General features: G+C 36.8%; 1 protein-coding gene across 8 annotated transcripts in view; it reads right to left on the minus strand.

Moving 5' to 3' along the window:
- Positions 1 to 20,694, minus strand: part of PLEKHA5 (pleckstrin homology domain containing A5) — a 244,241-nt gene that overhangs the window by 16,218 nt on the left and 207,329 nt on the right. For 6 of the 8 annotated variants that reach the window (XM_035028124.1, XM_035028122.1, XM_035028123.1 and 3 more), the window contains 4 exons: positions 18,118 to 18,219; positions 14,372 to 14,483; positions 13,225 to 13,271; positions 11,279 to 11,396 (listed from right to left, as the gene is read on the minus strand). In XM_035028124.1, coding sequence (XP_034884015.1) covers positions 11,279 to 11,396; positions 13,225 to 13,271; positions 14,372 to 14,483; positions 18,118 to 18,219 — 379 coding nt within the window. Of the gene's footprint in view, positions 1 to 11,278; positions 11,397 to 12,249; positions 12,439 to 13,224; positions 13,272 to 14,371; positions 14,484 to 18,117; positions 18,220 to 20,694 lie in introns of those variants that run through there. The other 2 variants (XM_035028131.1, XM_035028127.1) reach the window with 2 other exon arrangements.

The following is a 20,694-nucleotide window of genomic DNA, read 5'->3' on the forward strand; positions in this document are numbered from 1 at the left end:
GTAGCACCTTAAAGGAAAAATACACCATAAATGAGGTTTATGTTAGGAATGCAAATGGATGGTTTTTAAATTTTTTTATTTCTCTCCCCCCCCCCCGCTCTTTCTTTCAGCAGGCTCCATGCCCACTGTGGAGCCCAACGTGGGGCTTGAACTTATAACCCTGAGATCAAGACCTGGGCTGAAGAGTCAGACCCTTAACTGACTGAGCCACCCAGGCGCCCTGCAAATGGATGGTTTAATTTAGAAAATCTAGTAAATGTAACTCAATACATTAATATATAAAGAGAAAAACATGATCGCTAGCAAGGCATTTAATGCAATTCAGTATCCTTTCATGAAAAAGGAAAACTTGGGGCACCTAGGTGGCTCAGTCAGTTGAGTGTCTGCCTTCAGCTCAGTTTGTGATCTCAGGGTCCCGGGATCAAACCCTGCGTTTGGTCCCTGCTCAGCGGGGAGTCTGCTTCTCCCTCTCCCCATTGCTCATTCTCACTCTCTCTCAAGTGAATAAAATCTTAAAAAAAAAAAAGGAAAGCTTTAGTGAAATGAAAATGAATGGATACTTCCACGATATGATCAATGTAGATAGCCCACACCAAAGCCAGTACCATGATCAATGGGAAAAATTTAAAAGCATTTCCACTTAAGTCAACAACAGAATTAGGATATCCACTACCTTCTCTATTAACACTATTGTGCAACTACCGGCTCCAGAGAAGGAAGATACATAAAATGAGGAAAGGAAAATTACAATCATGACATAACTGTATATCTGGAAAATCCCAGCAAAACCACTAACTACTACAAACTACAAAACTACTAACTAACTACTACAACTACTACTAAAAACATTTAGATAATTTAAAAGGGTAATGCCAGTCTTAACTGGGGCAGTGTGGTATGCCGTAAGTGGGATCTCACTGTGGTTTTAATCTGCATTTCCCTGTGACTACAAACACTGCCCCTTTTTTTTTTTAAGATTTTATTTATTTATTTGTCAGAGAGAGAGACACAGAGAGAGCACAAACAGGGGGAGTGGCAGGCAGAGGGAGAAGCAGGCTTCCCGCCGAGCAAGGAGAGTGATGTGGGGCTCGATCCCAGGACCCTGGGATCATGACCTGAGCCAAAGGCAGACGCTTAACTGACTGAGCCACCCAGGTGCCCCAACACTGCACTTCTTTTCATATACTTATTTGCTATGTGAATATACTCTCTTGTGAAGTGTCTGCTCAAGCGTTGTATACTCCCTGATTTTTTTTTTTAATCTTGGCCGTGTATTGTGTATTCATCAACAAGGAGAACAAAGATCTGGTTTGTAGGTGGCTGGTTGTGAACCTCTGCTTTAAAAGTTTCTCAAAAAAAAAAAAAAAAAGTTTCTCCAAATCATGGCTCTATGCCTGATATTTCATTAACTTATACACTACCCAAATTTTTACTTAGCACTTACTACACAATTATTGATTGGATAAATGAAAGAGACTTTCCCCTTTACTGTTTTTATTAAACAGAGCAGATAGAAAGGACTAAGTGTAAAATATGTGCAAGCATAAAGGATGACCAACCCATTTGGTCATCACATAGCTTAGAAATATCATCATGACCTTAAAACACTCCCTAATCCCCTCTCCTTTCCTGTCTCTCCTCAGAGGTAATTAACTGTCGAATTATGCATTTATCTTCCCCCTCGTTTTTTTTATAGTTCTGTAATATTTGAATTCCTAAAAAAAAAAAAAAACAACTTTCAGTTTTGCATATTTTTAACTTACACATATGTGGAGCTATATGCTATGTATCTTTCTACAATTTGATGTTTTCCCTCAACATTAGGTTAAATTTTTTAGTTGCCTTAAGTTTTAGATGTTTTTATAAACATGACATAGCTATATTTTATTTTTAATCCAGTTTGACAACCTTCTTCTTTCAAGAGAAGCATTTAGTCTAATTATATTTGTTATAATTATAATTACTCATGTATTTAGATTTATTTCTGCCACTATTTTTTTTTTTTAAAGATTTTATTTATTTATTTTACAGAGAGAGACACAGCGGGAGAGGGAACATAAGCAGGAAGAGTGGGAGAGGGAGAAGCAGGCGTCCCGCGGAGCAGGAAGCCCGATGTGGGGCTTGATCCCAGGACCTTGGGATCATGATCTGAGCTGAAGGCAGTCGCTTAACGACTGAGCCACCCAGGCGCCCCCACCCTATTTTTTGTTTAACATTTTTCCCACTTCCTCTGTATTTTCTTTTTCTTCTTTTGGATTCTCGTTCGGTTTGCTTCCCTACTAGTTCGGAAACTATACAGTCTATTTCTTTTTCTTTATCTTATCCTTAAGCATGCATGCTTATTAAAGTATAAAAGTAATCATGATCATTACCATCCTCTGGAACAATACAAGGACTTCAGAACATATTAATACCAACAAATTTCCTCCTGTTTTATATGCTATTGCTTTCAAATATTTTAGTTCTCTGCTTCTCAGACTTTCCATAACTGAACACCTTCCTTCTATATGAAGTGCTGCAGAACTCTCTCAAATGACAGTAAGTGGCAAATTCTCCTGTTTTTGTTTTCTTAAAAAAGATTTTATTTACTTATTTTTGAGAGAGAGAGTGCGCGAGTGAGCGCACGAGTAGGGGGGAGGAGGGGCAGAGGGAGAAGCAGACTCCCTGCTGAGTAGGGAGTCTGATGGAGGGAACAATCCCAGGACCCCGCTATCATGACCTGAGATGAAGGCAGATGCTTAACCAACTGAGCCACCCAGGTGCCTCAAACTCTCCAGTTTCTGTCTTTACTGTTCTTTCCTAGTTTTATTGAGGCAAAATGTATAACTAAGATGCAGAGATCTTAAATTCTTAAATGCACAACTGGTGAGGTTTGATAAATGCATTCTTATCCCTAGCTGCATACATATACAACATCTGTGTAATCATTTCAATCAAGATAGACCATCTTCGTCACCCCACAAAACTCCCTTCCAGTCAATCCCACCCTTCTGCCAAAGGCAACTGTTTTGTTGTTGTCTATCACCAATAGATTAGTTTTGTCTATTCTCAGACTTCATATAAAGGGAATCATATACCTGTCTCTTTATGCCTGACTTCTTTCACTTAACGTAATTTTTTTCATATTTATACAAGTTGCTGAAAGTCACACATGTACATCTATCAATGTTTTTTAATTGCTGAGGGGTATTCCATTATATGAAGATATCATAACTTGTTTATCCATACTCTTGTTTACAGACATATGGGTTGCCCCCAATTTTTGTTTATAATGAATTAAAACTGCTGTAAAAATCCTTGTAGAAGTTTTTTTGAGGAATGATGTTTCCATTTTTTTAGGTAAATATATAGGAGCAGAACTGTTGGATATGATAATTGCATATTTAATTTAATTTTAATTTTGTAAGAAACTACCAAACTGTTGTTCTATCTTATACCACCATCAGAAGTGTGTGTGAATTCCAACTGTTCCGTGTCCTAACAAACACTTGGTAGTAGGTCTTAATTTTAGCTATTCCAGAAGGTGTGAACTGATTTTAATTTGCATCAAAACTGCATTTATGATTGATCAGTTGTAAAACTTCTTCATATGTTTGTATACTTTATTTGTTTCCAAGTCTTTTGCCTACTTTTATTGGGTTGTCTTTATTATTGCTTTGCAAGACTGTTTATATAATCTGAATACAAGGCCTTTGTCATATGATATATATACTATTTTCTCCCATTCTAATGGGGAGGAGTTTTAAATTTTGATGAAATCTAATTAATCAGTTTTCACTGAGAGTATAGCCCTCAGAGGTTTCCGGCTTTACTTGAGGGGGTGTCCTATCAGATTCCTAATTTGTTCAGGTTCTGAGCTTTGTACTGTCACAAGGCATTTTAGTGCTCCACTTAAATTACTGGATTCCTCCTCTCATAAACTCACGACCCCAAGATCAAGAGTCCACATGCTCTATAGACTGAGCCAGCCAGATGCCACTGCATATAACTTTTGATTCCTCAAAAACTTAACTATTAATAGCCTATTGTTGACCGGCAACTAGTAACACGTTATTTTATATGTTGTATGTGTTATATACTGTATTCTTACAATAAAGTAAGCTAGACAAAAGAAAACCCTATTAAAACAACCATATGGAAAATACATTTACAGTACTGTACAATATTTATTGAAAAAAAATCTGCATTTAAGTGGACACTCATAGTTCAAATCTATGTTGTTCAAGTCAACTGCATGTGAACACACACACATACAGTTTTTTATGAGACATGTACACATTTTCCTATATAACCACAATATCACACTGTTGATAATCTCTAGAACATACTTAAATTTCCATAACTGTCCCAAGAATCTCTTTAGAGACTTCAAAAAACATTTACTTATCATTTTTTTTAAAGTAATCTCTTCATCCAACATAGGGCTTAAACTCACAACCCTGAGATCAAGACCTGCATGCTCCACTGACTGAGCCAGCCAGGGGCTCCTAGAGATTTTTTTAAAACCACAATCTAGGTGCTTGGGTGGCTCAGTCGTTAAGTGTCTGCCTTCGGCTCAGGTCATGATCCCAGGGTGGGATTGAGCATCGGGCTCCCTGCTCTGCGGGAAGACTGCTTCTCCCTCTCCCACTCCCCCTGTTTGTGTTCCCTCTCTCACTGTCAAATAAATAAAATCTTAAACAAAACAAAACAAAACAAAAAAACCCACCACAATCTAAAAGAGATAGTACAAGATGGCAGAGGAGTAGGAGACCTTAGTTTCGTCTGGTCCCAGGAATTCAGCTAGATAGCTATCAAATCATTCTAAACACCTGTGAACTTAACCAGAAAGCTAAGAATAGCTGCAACTCTCCAAATAGAAAAGCCACCACTTTCTGCAAGAATGACAAGATGGAAAATCTCACCTCAAAAAAAAGAAGAAGAGGCAGTAATGACTGCCAGGGACCTAATCAGTATGGATAGAAGAAGTCGGAACTAGAGTTCAGAATAACGATTATAAATTTACCAGCTGGGCTTGAAAAAAAGCATAGAAGATACTAGAGAATCCCTTTCTGGAGAAATAAAAGAACTAAAATCTAATCAGACCAAAATAAGAAAGGCTACTACTGAGATGCAATAAAAAATGGAGGGTCTAACTGCTAGAATAAATGAGGCAGAAGAGAGAATTAGTGATATAGAAGACCAAATGATGGAGAATAAAGAAACTGAGAAGAAGAGAAACAACTCCTGGATCATGATGGGAAAATTCAAGAGATAAGTGATACCATAAGGCAAAACAATATTAGAATAATTGGGATCCCAGAAGAAGAAGAGAGGGAGAGAGAGAGTCAGAAGGTACACTGGAACAAATTATAGCAGAGAACTTCCCTAATCTAGGGAAGGAAACAGGAATTCAAGTCCAGGAGGCACAGAGAACGCCCCCTCAAAATCAATAAAAATAGGTCAACATCGTGGAATATAACAGTGAAACTTGCAAATCTCCAAAAAAAAAAAAAAAGGAGAAAATCCTGAAAGCAGCTAGGGACAAGAGGTCCGTAACCTATAAGGGTAGAAACATTAGACTGGCAGCAGACCTATCCACAAAGACCTGGCAGGCCAGAAAGGACTGGCATGATATATTCAGGGTGCTAAATGATAAAAATATGCAGCCAAGAATACTTTATCGAGCTATGATGTCATTCAAAATAGAAGGAGAGATAAAAAGCTTCCAGGACAAACAGAAACTAAAAGAATTTGTGATCACTAAACCATACCTGCAAGAAATACTAAAGGGGATCCTTTAAGCAAAAAGAGAGGCCAAAAGTAACACAGACCAGAAAGGAACAGAGACAATATACAGAAACAGTGACTTTACAGGTAAAACAATAGCACTAGATTCATATCTTTCACTAGTTACTCAGAATGTAAATGGGTTAAATGCCCCAATCAAAAGACACAGGGTAGCAGATTAGACAAAAAAGCAAGAACCATTGATATGCTGTCTGCCAAGAGACTCATTTTAGACCCAAAGACACCTCCAGATTGAAAGTGAGGGAGTGGAAAACCATTTATCAGGCTAATGGATATCAAAAGAAAGCTGGGGTGGCAATCCTTATATAGACAAATTAGATTTTAAACCAAAGACTGTAATGAGGAAGGACACTATATCATAATTAAAGGGTCTATCCAATGAGAAGATCTAACAATTGTAAATATTTATGCCCCTAACATGGGACCAGCCAAATATATAAACCAATTAATAACAAAATCTAAGAAACACATCTATAATAATACAATGATAGTGGGAGATTTTAACACCCCCCTCACTGCAATGGACATATCATCTAAGCAGAAGATCAACAAGGAAACAAGGGCTTTGAATGACACAATGGATACATTCAGAGCATTACATCCTAAATCAACAGAGTACATATTCTTCTTGAGTGCACATGGAACATTATCCAGAATAGATCACATACTAGGTCACAAATCAGGTCTCAACTGGTACCAAAAAACTGGAATTACTCCCTGCATATTTTCAGATCACAATGCTTCAAAACTGGAACTCAATCACAAAAGGGAATTTGGAAAGAACTCAAATACATGGAGGCTAAAGAGAATGAATGGGTCAATCAGGAAATTAAAGAAGAATTAAAAAAATTCATGGAAACAAATTAAAATGAAAACACAACTGTTCAAAACCTTTGGGATGCAGCAAAAGTGGTCCTAAGAGGAAGTATATAGCAATATAAGCCTTTCTCAAGAAACAAGAAAGGTCTCAAATACACAATCTAAAGGAGCTGGAGAAAGAACAGCAAATAAAGCCTAAATTCAGCAGAAAAGAATAAAGATTAGAGCAGAAATCAATGAAATAGAAACCAAAAGAAAAGTAGAACAGATCAACGAAACTAGAAGCTGGTTCTTTGAAAAAATTAATAAGACTGAAAAATTCCTGGCCAGACTTATTAAAAAGAAAAGAGAAAGGAGCTAAATTTTTATTTAAGAGGAGAGATCAGGGGTGCCTGGGTGGGTTGGTTGGTTGGGAGTCTGCCTTTGGCTTGGGTCGTGATCTTGGGGTCCTGGGATCCAGCCCCACATCTGGCTCCCTGCTCAGCGGGGAGTCTGCTTCTCTCTCTCCCTGCCACTCCCCCTGCCTGTTCTCTCTCTCCAGCCCCCTCTTCTCTGCCAAATAAATAGTTAAAATCTTAAAAAAAAAAGAGAGATCACAACCAACACCAAAGAAATACAATTATAAGAACACATCATGAGCAATTATATGCTAAAAAATTAGGCAATCTGGAAGAAATGGATGTATTCCTAGAAACTTATAAACTACCAAAACTGAAACAGAAGAAATAGAAAGCCTGAACAGACCCATAACCAGCAAGGAAATTGAAGCAGTAATCAAAAATCTCCCAATAAACAAGAGTCCAGGGCCAGATGGCTTCCCAGGGGAATTCTACCAAACATTTAAAGAAATATTAATACTTATTCTTCTAAAGCTGTTTCAAAAAATAGAAATGGAAGGAAAACTTCCAAATTCATTTTATGAGGCCAGCATTACCTTGATCCCAAAGCCAAAGACCCCACTAAAAAGGAGAATTAAAGACCAATATCCCTGATGAACATGGATGTCAAAATTCTCACCAAGATACTAGCCAACAGGATCCAACAGTACATTAAAAGGATTATTCACCATGACCAAGTAGGATTTATTCCTGGGCTTCAAGGATGGATCAATATCCACAAATCAATCAATGTGATACACTACATTAATAAAAGAAAGGACAAAAACAACCTCTCAACAGATGCAAAAAAGCATCTGACAAAATACAGCATCCTTTCTTTTTTTTTTTTAAAGATTTTATTTATTTATTTGACAGAGAGAGAGAGCGCGCGAGAGAGGGAACACAAGCAGGGGGAGTGGGAGAGGGAGAAGCAGGCTTCCTGCGGAGCAGGGAGCCTGATGCGGGGCTCGATCCCAGGACTCTGGGATCATGACCTGAGCTGAAGGCAGACGCTTAACGACTGAGCCACCCAGGCGCCCTACAACATCCTTTCTTGAATAAAACTCTTTACAGTGTAGGATAGAGGGAACATACTTCAATATCATAAAAGCCATATATGAAAAGCCCATAGTGAATAGCATTCTGAGAGCTTTTCCCTAAGGTCAGGAAGACGACAGGGATGTCTATTTTCACCAGCCTCAGCAATCAGACAACAACAAAAAATAAAAGGTATCCGAATCAGCGAAGAAGTCAAACTTTTATTCTTAGCAGATGACATGGCAACTCTATGTGGAAAACCCAAAAGGCTCCACCCTAAAATTGCTAGAACTCATACAGGAATTCAGCAACATGGCAGGATATAAAATCAATGCACAAAAATACATTTCTAGTTGCATTTCTATACACAAACGAGACAGAAGAAAGAGAACTTAAGGAATCGATCCCATTTACAATTGCACCTAAAACCATAAGATACCTAGGAATAAACCCAATGAAAGAGGAAAAGGATCTGGGGGCGCCTGGGTGGCTCAGTTGTTAGGCGTCTGCCTTCGGCTCAGGTCATGATCCCAGGGTCCTGGGATCGAGCCCCGCATCAGGCTCCCTGCTCCGCGGGAAGCCTGCTTCTCCCTCTTCCACTCCCCCTACTTGTATTCCCTTTCTCGCTGTGTCTCTTTCTGTCAAATAAATAAATAAAATCTTTAAAAAAAAAAAAAAGAGAGGAAAAGGATCTGTACTCTAATAACTATAGAACACTTATGAAAGGAATTGAGGAAGACACAGAGAAATGGAAAAACATTCCATGCTCATGGATTGGAAGAACAAATATTGTTGAAATGTCTATGCTACCTACTGCACTTTATACATTCAATGCAATCCCTATCAAAGTATCATCCACTTGTTTTCCACAGAACTGGAACAAATAATCCTAAAATTTGTATGGAACCAGAAAAGACCCCAAATAGTCAGAAGAATGTTGAAAAAGAAAACCAAAGTTGGTGGCATCACAATTCCGGACTTCAAGCTCTCTTACAAAATTGTAATCATCAAGACAGTATGGTACTGGCATAAAAAGAGATAAACAGAACAATGGGACAGAATATAGAGCCCAGAAATGGACCCTCAACTCTATGGTCAACTAAACTGCGACAAAGCAGGAAAGAATATCCAGTGGAAAAAAGACAGTCTCTTCAACAAATGGTGTTGGGAAAACTGAACAGTCACACTCAGAAGAATGAAACTGTACCATTTCCTTACACCATACACAAAAACAGACTCAAAAGGGATAAAAATTCTAAATGTGAGACAGGATTCCATTAAAATCCTAGAAGAGAATACAGGCAGCAGCCTCTGTGACTTCAGTTCCAGTAACATCTTGCAAGACATATCTCCAAAGGCAAGGAAAACAAAAGCAAAAATGCATTATTGGGACTTCATGAGATAAAAAGCTCTTATACATGAAAGGAAACAGTCAACTAAACCAAAAGACAACATATAAAATAGAAGATATTTGCAAATGTCTTATCAGATAAAGGGGTGTTATCTGAGATCTATAAAGAACTTATCAAACTCAACACCCAAAGAATAATCCAGTCAAGAAATGGGCAGAAGACATGAACAGACCCTTCTCCAAAGAAGACATAGAAATGGCCAACAGACACATGAAAAAATGCTCCACATCACTCGGTGTCAGGGAAATACAAATCAAAACCAAAATGAGATACCACCCCACACCAGTCAGAATGGCTAAAATGAACAATTCAGGAAACAACAAATATTGGGGAGGATGTGGAGGAAGAGAAACCTTCTTACACTGCTGGTGGGAATGGAAGCTGGTGCAGCCACTCTGGAAAACAGTATGGAGGTTCCTCAAAAAGTTAAAAATAGAGCTACCCTATGACTTAGCAATTGCACTACTAGGTATTTATCCCAAAGATATAAATGTAGTGATCCGAAGGGGCACCTGAACCCCCAATGTTTATAGCAGCGATGTCCACAATAGACAAACTACAGAAAAAGCCCAGATCTCCATGGACAAATGAATGGATAAAGATGATGTGGTATATATATGCAATGGAATATTACTCAGCCATCAAAAAAGGAGAAATATTACCATTTGCAACAACATGGATGGAACTAGAGGGTATTATGCTAAGCGAAATAAGTCAATCAGAAAAAGACAGTTACCATATGATCTCACTCATCTGGAAATTAAGAAACAAAACAGAGGATCATGGGGGAAGGCAGGAAAAAATAAAACAAGATGAAATCAGAGAGGGAGACAAACCATAAGAGACTCTTAATCTTAGGAAACAAACTGAGGGTTGCTGGAGGGGATGGGGTAACTGGGTGATGGACATTAATGAGGGCACGTGATGTAACGAGCACTGGGTATTATGTAAAACTGATGAATCACTGACCTCTACCTCTGAAACTAATAATACATTATATGTTAATTAATTGGATTTAAAACAAACCACAATCCAATCAAGGTTGAATCATTGCACTGTATCTGGCTTCTTCTATCTTTTTATTCTTGAATACTGCCCCCTCTATCCTTTTTCTTTACAACCCTGAAGAATGATCAGTATTTAAAAAAAAAATCAGGGGTGCTGGGCTGGCTCAGAAGGAAGAGTGTGCAAATCTTGATCAATCTCCTATCTCCACGTTGTGTGTAGAGATTACCAAAAATAATTAAACTTTAAAAAGTCAGAGTACACCCAGTAAGAATACTATGTCATGGAATTTGTTTATTTATGTGTTTTTTTGGTTAAGTAAACTCTACGCCCAATGTGGAGGTCCAACTCATGACCCTAAGATCAAGAGTCACATGTTCTACTGAATGAGCCAGCAGGGTACCCCTCAGCCCTTGATCTTTTATGTACAATTTTCAAACAGAAGAAAACCAAAACCTCCCTACCCCCAAATCTCAGGAAATGGAAAACTTTTCAAAAGTTTGGAATGTACTTATTTCTCAGTAAAAGCTAACCTGGACTGATATGAAGCTTTTTAGTCTTTATCCCTCCTCTTAGGGCGAATACTCCAGAAATATTACATTATTTCAGAAGGGGATGTGGCCTCATGCCTAGCTGAGATGACATATAATGCATGGTTTATGGATCATGTTACCTTCCTAATACGTAAAACTTCTGAATTCAGAAGCTCATCAGATTCCAAAGGTTTCAGATAAGGGATTGTGGACTTGTATATATATACTGGGCCAACACATAAACTGATTTTATTGTTAAAATGTCTGAAAAACACAGGAGATAAAACATATCCCAAATGCTGACCTTTAACGGAAGTTTCCATTTCTGAAACAGGTTCTGATTTTTCTTCTCCATTAGATTCATCAACTTCTGCCACTGTTGTTAACTCTGGTTCACTCTTGTAGAGTCTATAATCTGGACCCTTGAAAGGAAGACATGTAATTTCAAAAAAAAAAAAGTGGCACAAGTTTCTTTTATAATGTTTACCTCTAAAGCTTCAAATCAAACCCCAAAAATTGAAAGCTTCAGTCAGCTATCTTGGGTACAGGCACAATTGATATATATAATTGATACATATATATATATTACAAATAACATAGGAAAAAAAACTGAAATATTTTTAACCAGTAAAAGTTTTGGTTTTCAAATTAAGAATATTCTTATTAGGGACAAAGTCATTAGAACATTTTTTATCCCAGTATATCTGAGGTCTGAAAATAATTATATTGTATTAATTAAATTAGCCCTATTCCTTATCTCCTTAATTCTCTTCTAGTTTACCACATTTTACATTTATTTGTTTAATCCCAAACCTCTTATTTCCAGCTTCCATGGGTAACATCTCTCCTTAGCAATGTCCACATCCTCTAATAGTTTTCCTAGATGGAACTGCCTATATCCCAACCCTTTTATCATTCCTAGCAACAATCTTTTTTCATTCTCACTTCTTTCTGATCCAAGGATATTTTACCTCTAATATCCTGAAATGGTATATTTAAAATATGACTTCTTAGGCAAATGCAAAGTAGCCACTTTACAAAAACATTTATTAAAAATATGAAATTATGAAGTATTAAAATTGTGAAAATATAAAAAAATGAGAATGGTAAAACCAAAACAGGAAAAGCACAAATGATAACTATATATAAACAAACAGAAAAACACTGGCTAAAAGTGGGGTTTTAATCAACAAAAAGTTTGAGTGTAAAATAAACTTTCAAAAATGAGAGGGCAGGTACATGATTGCTTATTCTGTGGCTACTGAAGCCACTTACACAGTGAGATCCATTTCTTGGATATCCTTGAACTTGATGACTCTTCTTTTCTTCAGGCAGATGGACTGGGCCCCTGCTATAACAGAGCAAGGAGCTGCTATCACTGGGCAGAGGGGGGATTATGGGAGGCTGCTCTGTAAAGTCATAGGACCGAGGAAGTGGAGGACGAGGTGGGACTACTTCCTCTTCCTAAAGATTGTAGAATAGTCACCTTATTTAGATAAGCATATTGAATTAAGTATATCTAAATTCTTTGCAATGGTAAGTTAACTTAAATTCACTTTAAGATAATTAAAGGGACACTGCCAAGCCAAAAGTCTCATATTGGAAAGTAAATAAAAAATGCAAAGTACGATAGCCGGTAACTGGGTCTTAAATATGGTTTTATCTAATTTTTTCCTGTAACATATGGGTTAGTGTTCATCTGAAGCTTAACATCAAAACAGATGTATAAAACTACTGTTATTTCACTTTAAAAATAGAAGAAAATCATTAATTTAAAAATCTTACTTTTTTTGGGTAATTTTAAGAGATAAAATAAACATTTTTTTGATTGGTTTTAATACAAAATTCAAGACCACAGATGGTTTCAATCAGGTTGACAGTATCTCTTTGTAGTTGTAATTTCTCTATGGTACGCATGACACACAACCAACTTATCTATCAATCATCCTACAAATTTTACCAAGAATAAGAAACAATGATAAATATTCAAATTACTTGTATTAGAAAAAGTATGACAATGTTAAAGTTTTAACACAGATGAAAAGTAGTGATTCAACTTTTTTTTTTTTTGCATTAAGGGAAGAAAAATCACATCTGTTAGAAGTATCAAAGTACTGAATCAGTGAAATTTCAAGATTAAAACAGTAACTTAAATATATTTAGGAAACATTTCTGTTATGAAGAGAAGACAAATTCTAATTCATGTGTTACACATTTGAAATAATTTAGAGATAGATAATCCAAACTTACCTCATTTTTGTACTTAACTGTTGAGAAAGGCTTTGACCCTGCCATACCTAAAAAAAACCCAAAATGTAACTACTTACACTAAACATATTCTTTAAATCTACATTAAAAGGAATCATTTCATCTCATTTATTTTATCTTATTTTTAAAGATTTTATTTTTAAGTAATCTCTACACCCAAAGTGGGGCTTGAACTCACAACGCCGAGGTTAAGAGTCGCATGCTCCACTCACTGTGCCAGCCATGCGCCCCCATTTCACTTATTTTAAATGAAGCCTTCAGTTTCTAATCCCTTGTTTATTAATGTTTCCAGAATCTGAAAGCAACTGTATTTAAAAACACAAATTAAAATATCTAGTTTAAACAAGAGTATAGGGAAATGGGTTTTCTGAAGCACTACTGATGTAAATGTAATTCAGTACAATCATTTAGAAGGGCAATTTGGCTGTGCCTAGCAAAATGAAAGATGCGTGCTCATTTCCAACTTCTTGTAATCTCTAGCCTTCACGTTTAGCTATATATACAATAACACCCCCCCACACACACACAACATGGTTTATGATAGAAAAAAACAAATCCCATACCTGGAAACAACCTGTATGTCCAACAACACAAATGGATACATTATAGCTCATCTATACAATGGACTCTTACAGTTATTATTGCACTATACTGTTAAGGAGAAAAAACCAAATTGTTGAAAAATAAGTATACTATGATTCCAGTCTTTGTTGTGGGGGAAAAAAAAATCACAAAAGCAAAACATTATGCATGTGTATAATTATATACAAAAAACAGTCATTTATTTTTGCTGTGGGTGAGGCTGGCAGAACTTTTGTTTTTTACTTTATAAACTTAGTGTACTGATTCAACGTTACAAGAGTGCCTGTTTTCTGATGTCAAAAATCCATTCATATAACAAAAGAAATCCAATTCTATGCATCATCCTATTTACTTATTTATTTATTTAAAAAGTTTATTTATTTATTGTATAGTAATCTCTATACCCAACACGGGGCTAACACGGGGCTCGAACTCACGACTCTGAGATCAAGAGTTGCATGCTCTTTTACCTGAGTCAGCCAGGCACCCTGTGTCATTCCACTGAGATGTAAGATTATGGTCAATTACTGCAGAAAAGCTGATTTACCTGTTTCTGTAGTGCCTCTTTGCTGTTTGTGTTTACTCAGTCCTTCCATGACATCCTGAATTCTCCAAAGTTCTTTCTGAATCTGTGCACGCTGAATTCCTGCTGATTCAGTCTTTCACGAAAAAGAGCCCACATAGAAGGGGAAAAAAAAAAGTTGTAAATCCTACTAATTATATATTTAAAAAAATGAGAATTGCAGTGGATTAAGTTTTGAGAATATTTAACATGCTCTATGTGATTCTCCCAATTGTTCAACTTCTGTGGCCTTTGATGAAGCAGAGAAAGAAAAAATTCAATTTCTCAGACTTAAGTGCACTATTTCACATCTGTTCAATAAGCTTTGGGCTTGCATTATTGCTGATCACAAGGAACTAAAAAATGGAAAACAAAAAGAAAACAGAACAAAATAGAAACTCACAAACTCAAATTAAAAAAAATATTTTTAAGGGAGAAGAAAAAATAAATGGGAAGTATAGTAATTTCCTAAGTTCTAGAAATTCTAGAAAATGAGATCATATTGGTTTCCAGTAAGATTCTAATAGAACTCTATGACTTATTGATACTTTGGATAACAAGAAATATCATTTTTTGGAATGTAAGTTTATTTATTTATTTATTTAAAGATTTTGTTTATTTATTTGACAGAGAGAGAGACACAGTGAGAGGGAACACAAGCAGGGGGAGTGGGAGAGGGAGAAGCAGGCTTCCCGCTGAGCAGGGAGCCCGATGTGGGGCTCGATCCCACGACCCTGGGATCATGACCTGAGCCGAAGGCAGACGCTTAACGACTGAGCCACCCAGGCGCCCCAGGAATGTAAATTATTTTTTTAAAAAAAGGGCAATGAAGTACAAAACTGTCACATTAACCAGAAAAAAATTTTAGCTAAAAAGTCCTCTGAGGGGTGAAAATATGCTTTTAAGGTCTATAAACATGAGGACTATGTGCTATGCTGCTTCAAAAAGGCACTACATAACCTTGGTTACCCAGTTTCCCAAGCCACAGGGCTAGAAGCATCAAAATAAAAGAAGGGAAGTATTCACACAAGACCCAAACACAAGGACAACCCAGGGATGTGAATACTGACAGAGACTTCTAGGGAGTGAATTTCAATTACAAAAATCAGATATGTGCACATGTATATAGGATACATATTATTTTTGCAATAATTAAAAAAAATGTATGTAGTTTTACCTATCTGAAAGGTGTACAATGAAAATCTCATTTTTGTATTATTTTGCATTTCTCTGATTATGATGACTCTGAACAGTATTCAAACACTTGTTAGCAATCTGAGTTTTACTTTCTATAGATTAACAAGTCATGTTCTCTGTCCATTTTTCTAATGTATTGCTTCTCCAAATCAAAGAAATTTCCTTGAAGATCAAAATAGTCACTCTTGTTGAATTTTAGTGGTTAGCAATACTTTTTGCCAGTATGCCATCTTTTAAGTTTGTTTATGTTGCCTTCATTGTTTGCTTATTTACTTAATTATTATTATTATTTTTAAAGTAAGCTCTATGCTCAATGTGGGTTTTGAACTCACAACCTCTAGATGAAGAGTTGCCTGCTCTTCTCAGTCTCCCGACTGAGCCAGCCAGGTGCTCCGTTCACTTATTTATTTAATAAACACTATACAGTATGTTTTATGTGCCTGATACTATTCTAAGTGCTTCAAAAATATCAACATATTTAGTCATTATAATAACCTGATAGAGGTAGGCACTATAATTTTTATTTTACAGTTGTGAATACTGAAGTGCAGAGTCATTATGTAACTGGTCTATGTGCAATGTTATAGCTCATAGAGTGAGCCTTTTAGTTCTTTCTTTTTCTTTCTTTCTTTCTTTTTTTTTTTTGAAGATTTTATTTATTTATTTGACAGAGAGAGACACAGCAAGAGAGGAAACACAAGCAGGGGGAGTGGGAGAGGGAGAAGCAGGCTTCCCGCTGAGCAGGGAGCCCGATGCGGGACTCAATCCCAGGACCCTGGGATCATGACCCGAGCCGAAGGCAGACGCTTAACGACTGAGCCACCCAGGCGCCCCTAGTTATTTTTCAAAACAAAACAATATTGTGGCCTTCATTATACCTTTAAAATATTAGTACTATTTTTTTAATTTTTTGAAAGAATTCTGGAGGAAATCTGATTAGAATAGAATTTGAGTTTATATAAAGAATTTTCATTAGAGAATGTTAAATTAGGCCATCCATGAACATGGTATACCAATTCCACTTCTCTATTTATTCAAATCTTATGTCCTATAATATAGACATTACATTGTCATGATGAACATTTTTTGTTAAGTTAAATCAGGTAAACTGCTGTGGCCTGAAAGCTAAAAATGAATTTTCACATCCCAAGGGGTTATAAAAAAAACCAAAACTGCCCAAGATTATGTGACCGAGTATATACATCTGCAACATCTAAAATATTTTAATATCTGGCCTTTTACAGAAAAAGTTTGTTGACCCCTGGGTTATTTCTTAGATATTTCAGGTTTTTTTTTTTTTTTTCCTACTATAGTTAGTATTGACCCCAGTGTTCAATATAGAAGTGGGTACTTAACCACAAGTGGGTACAACCACATGTGGGTACTTAAATTTAGATAACTAAAATGAAATACAATTAAAAATTTAGTTTCTCATCACACTGGCAACATTTCAAGCCCAACAAGAGCATGTAGCTCGTGGCTACTATACTGGACAACCCAGATGGAGGACAGTTGGTTTTCTAAGAGTCAACTTTACTAACCTTTATTCCTTGTATTGACTTGTCTGTTGAGTCCATAAGGTTTCCAAGGCAGATGGCTAAATTTATAGTCACAAGCATGAAGTGACTTTTACTATTTTCTCGAACATATATTATCTTCCCTTTCTCAGAGCAACACTTTAAGACAGGTATTACTGTTTCTATTTTACAGACAAGAAAATTAACACCTGGAACTTAATTCTAGATGTGAGTGTTTACAAAACTGGATTCTTTATGCTAAGCAGTGCTGCATCTTTCCCTATCCAATAACATATCAAAAGTCAATAGGCTAAAATAGTTTGATAAAAAAGAGGAATTTAATACAGAATGCATTAGGATAAATTTTTATTTTTTTATTTTTAAGTAATCTCTATACCCATCATGGGGCTTGAATTCACAACCCCAAAATCAAGAGTTGCACACTGTACTGACTGAGGCAGCCAGGTGCCCTGGATTATAACAAATTTTATGAAAAGATAAGTTATCCTTTATTTGATAAGTCCATTTAAATTCAACACTTCAATACTAAGTTTAACACAGTTAGGCAGGAGCAAAAACATCACAGGTATCACACCATGTGCCCAACAGAAAAAAGAACTTTTAAACAATGAGAAATGGGCCACTTCGTGGGATAGTAAGATTCCTATCATTGAAAGTATTTAAACCTATGTCTTAGGTGGCCAATAATGTAAAAACTATTAAGGGCATGCGCAAATCTTTTTTTTTAAAGATTTTATTTATTTGACAGAGAGAGAGAGAGCAGGAACACAAGCAGGGGGAGTGGGAGAGGGAGAAGCAGGCTTCCCGCTGAGCAGGGAGCCTGATGCGGGGCTCGATTCCAGGACGCTGGGATCATGACCCGAGCCGAAGGCAGACATTTAACAACTGAGCCACCCAGGCACCCCATGGGCATGCACAAATCGTTCTAACGAAGTGGATTGTACAGTACCAGTCAAAACCAGTTGAGACAATGCAAAAAAAAATTCACTTCTGTACCTGAACTTCACCAAGGCAATCTAGCTGTTCTTGCATCTGGTTCCTGGTAACAGTTACATCATATTCTAACTTGTCATATTCTCTCCATGCTCGTTCCAGTTCCTAAAAATCAAAGAGCATTAATTACTTTAATGGGGGAAAATGTGCTTTTATATTGTTATCACTGCAACTACAAGCTTTCTAGGTTTTAGAAAATTGTGTAGTTAATATTGGGCAAAATAAAAACTTTTGTAATTCATTTTCCTTATAATTCATTTTTCCTTTCCTTTCCTGTTTAAAGCATTATCTAGATTATCTACCCTGGTTAAAATTTCTCCATAAATGAAAAATACTAAATAGTTCTATTTTAGCATGTTGGATTTTCAATAACACCAGAAGTCTGATGTATCTTTACTCAGAATAAACTTACAGTAATGTAATAAACCTAATTCAGCTAAATAAATCAGTGAATCCTGCTTATAGAGACTCAATATAGATGCTACTCACCTATATTTTTCTCCTTTGGAAAAAAATCACCCCCAACCCTAAAATCACAGAGAAAATTTTCACATTGGTATTTAACCACCTGTCATCTATTGAATATGGAATGATTCTACAAATGGTCAAAAATACATTGTCACTTCACTGTTTCAGGATGCTATTCTATGGGAGTGTAGGTACTCTTCTATAGGTTGTAATTACTCTTCAGACATTTCAGAGTGGTATGAAGTCAACAAATTGATAAAGTAAGGCAAGGATCTTGATCAGTTTTATTACTAGTATATGATGTGGTGTTGGCACATGTAACACAAACAACAAAAATATAGGGAGCACTGTTGTAAAATGAATTAGTAACTCTTGTCTAAGAATCTTCCACAACCAGAGATTTCATGCCCTGAACTGTGCTGAATGAAGCCCGCCCCGGGAAACGTCAGTTTAACAACACTAATAGTCTTGGGATAAGGAAAGAGGGTATGGAGTATGGAGGAAAGGTTATTTAAAATAATCTAAACAGTTTTTTTTTTAAAATTGAAGAATAGTTGACACAATGTTACACAATAATCTTAACAGTTTGTTCCTAATGGTTCTCTTTTAAAGAGTTATTTTACTTCTGGGGCACCTGGGTGGCTCAGTCAGATAAGTATCTGCCTAAGCATCTGCCTTTGGCTCAGGTCATGATCTCAGGTTCCTGGGATCGAGCCCCAAGTTGGGCTCCCTGCTCAGTGGGGAGTCTGCTTCTCCCTCTTCCACTCCCCCTGCTTGTGTTCACGCTCTCACTCTCTCTCTCTGCCAAATAAATAAATAAAATCTTAAAAAAAAACCACCTCAGGCAATGAAAAATTATTCAAAGTACATACTTTTAAAAATTAAAATGAGTGTTAGAATTTGGCCATTTGGGATAATTGCTTTTTGAATCTAAGATATCTCCTTAAGCAGGTTATACAGTGAATTTTATTTTTTAAAAAGTAGAGATATACCACTGGAGATTTTTTTTTATCATCTCTATATCATATAGATAATTTAGGGAGTTTATTTAACTGATTTCACAAGAATAAAATTTTTAAAAGGCAAAGTGATAAAGGACTAAAGGTTTTTACCTCTTCTATATGGTGTAAATATTAGTCTTCGTACTTGGCTCCAGCAAACTTTTACCTGAATGAATAAGGGTACTGATCTCCTTATTTATTTATCTCCAGACTCCATGGTGGCTCAGCAATTAAGATGGCATTGCCAGGTTAACACCTAACCTCTCTTGGAGGAAAGGCAGGTGTAGGGTCGGTTCAAAGGCTATACAGGCATCCAAATGTAAGAACTTTTTTTTTTTTTTAAAGATTTATTTATTTATGTGACAGAGAGAGAGAGAGCGAGAGCAGGAACACAAGCAGAGGGAGTGGGAGAGGGAGAAGCAGGCTTCCTGTCGAGCAGGGAGCCCAATGTGGGGCTTGATCCCAGGACTCTGGGATCATGACCTGAGCCGAAGACAGATGCTCAGTGACTGAGCCACCCAGGTGCCTCTGTAAGAACATTTTAGGAAGGTAAGAATCCTTGCCTTTCTAATCCTAGAAGTACAGAAAACATTAACTCTAGAGCTAGAAATTATTATTATTATTATTTTTAAAGATTTTATTTATTTATTTGAGAGAGAGAGCACAAGAGAGGGGGAGCGGGAGAGGGAGAAGCAGACTCCCTGCTGAGCAGGGAGCCTGATGCGGGACTCGATCCGGGGACTCCAGGATCATGACCTGAGCTGAAGGCAGTCGCTTAACCAACGGAGCCACCCAGGCGCCCGAGCTAGAAATTATTTTAAGGGTGAAGAAACACAATACACTTTCAAGTTTTCTAGCCTGGAAAGTCCTGCCGTCACTGCACTATAACATTTGGCTTGAGACCCATAATCCTGATGGGCTTAGCTGTTTCTGCCTTTGTCTCTGGGCTCCTCAAACACGGTTATGGGTGGGCAGGACACAAATCAACAGAGGACAGCAAGGAAAGTGTCAGCGCTGGCATAACATCAGTTTCTTCCAATACCTGGCCGAGCATTTCATTGACAAATTCACAAATACCATGTTGAAAATCTTTAAATATGACCTTATGGGT

This window comes from Mirounga leonina, unplaced genomic scaffold (assembly GCF_011800145.1).
Source record: "Mirounga leonina isolate KUSES-001 unplaced genomic scaffold, KU_Mleo_1.0 Mir_201, whole genome shotgun sequence".
Taxonomy (NCBI): domain Eukaryota; kingdom Metazoa; phylum Chordata; class Mammalia; order Carnivora; family Phocidae; genus Mirounga; species Mirounga leonina.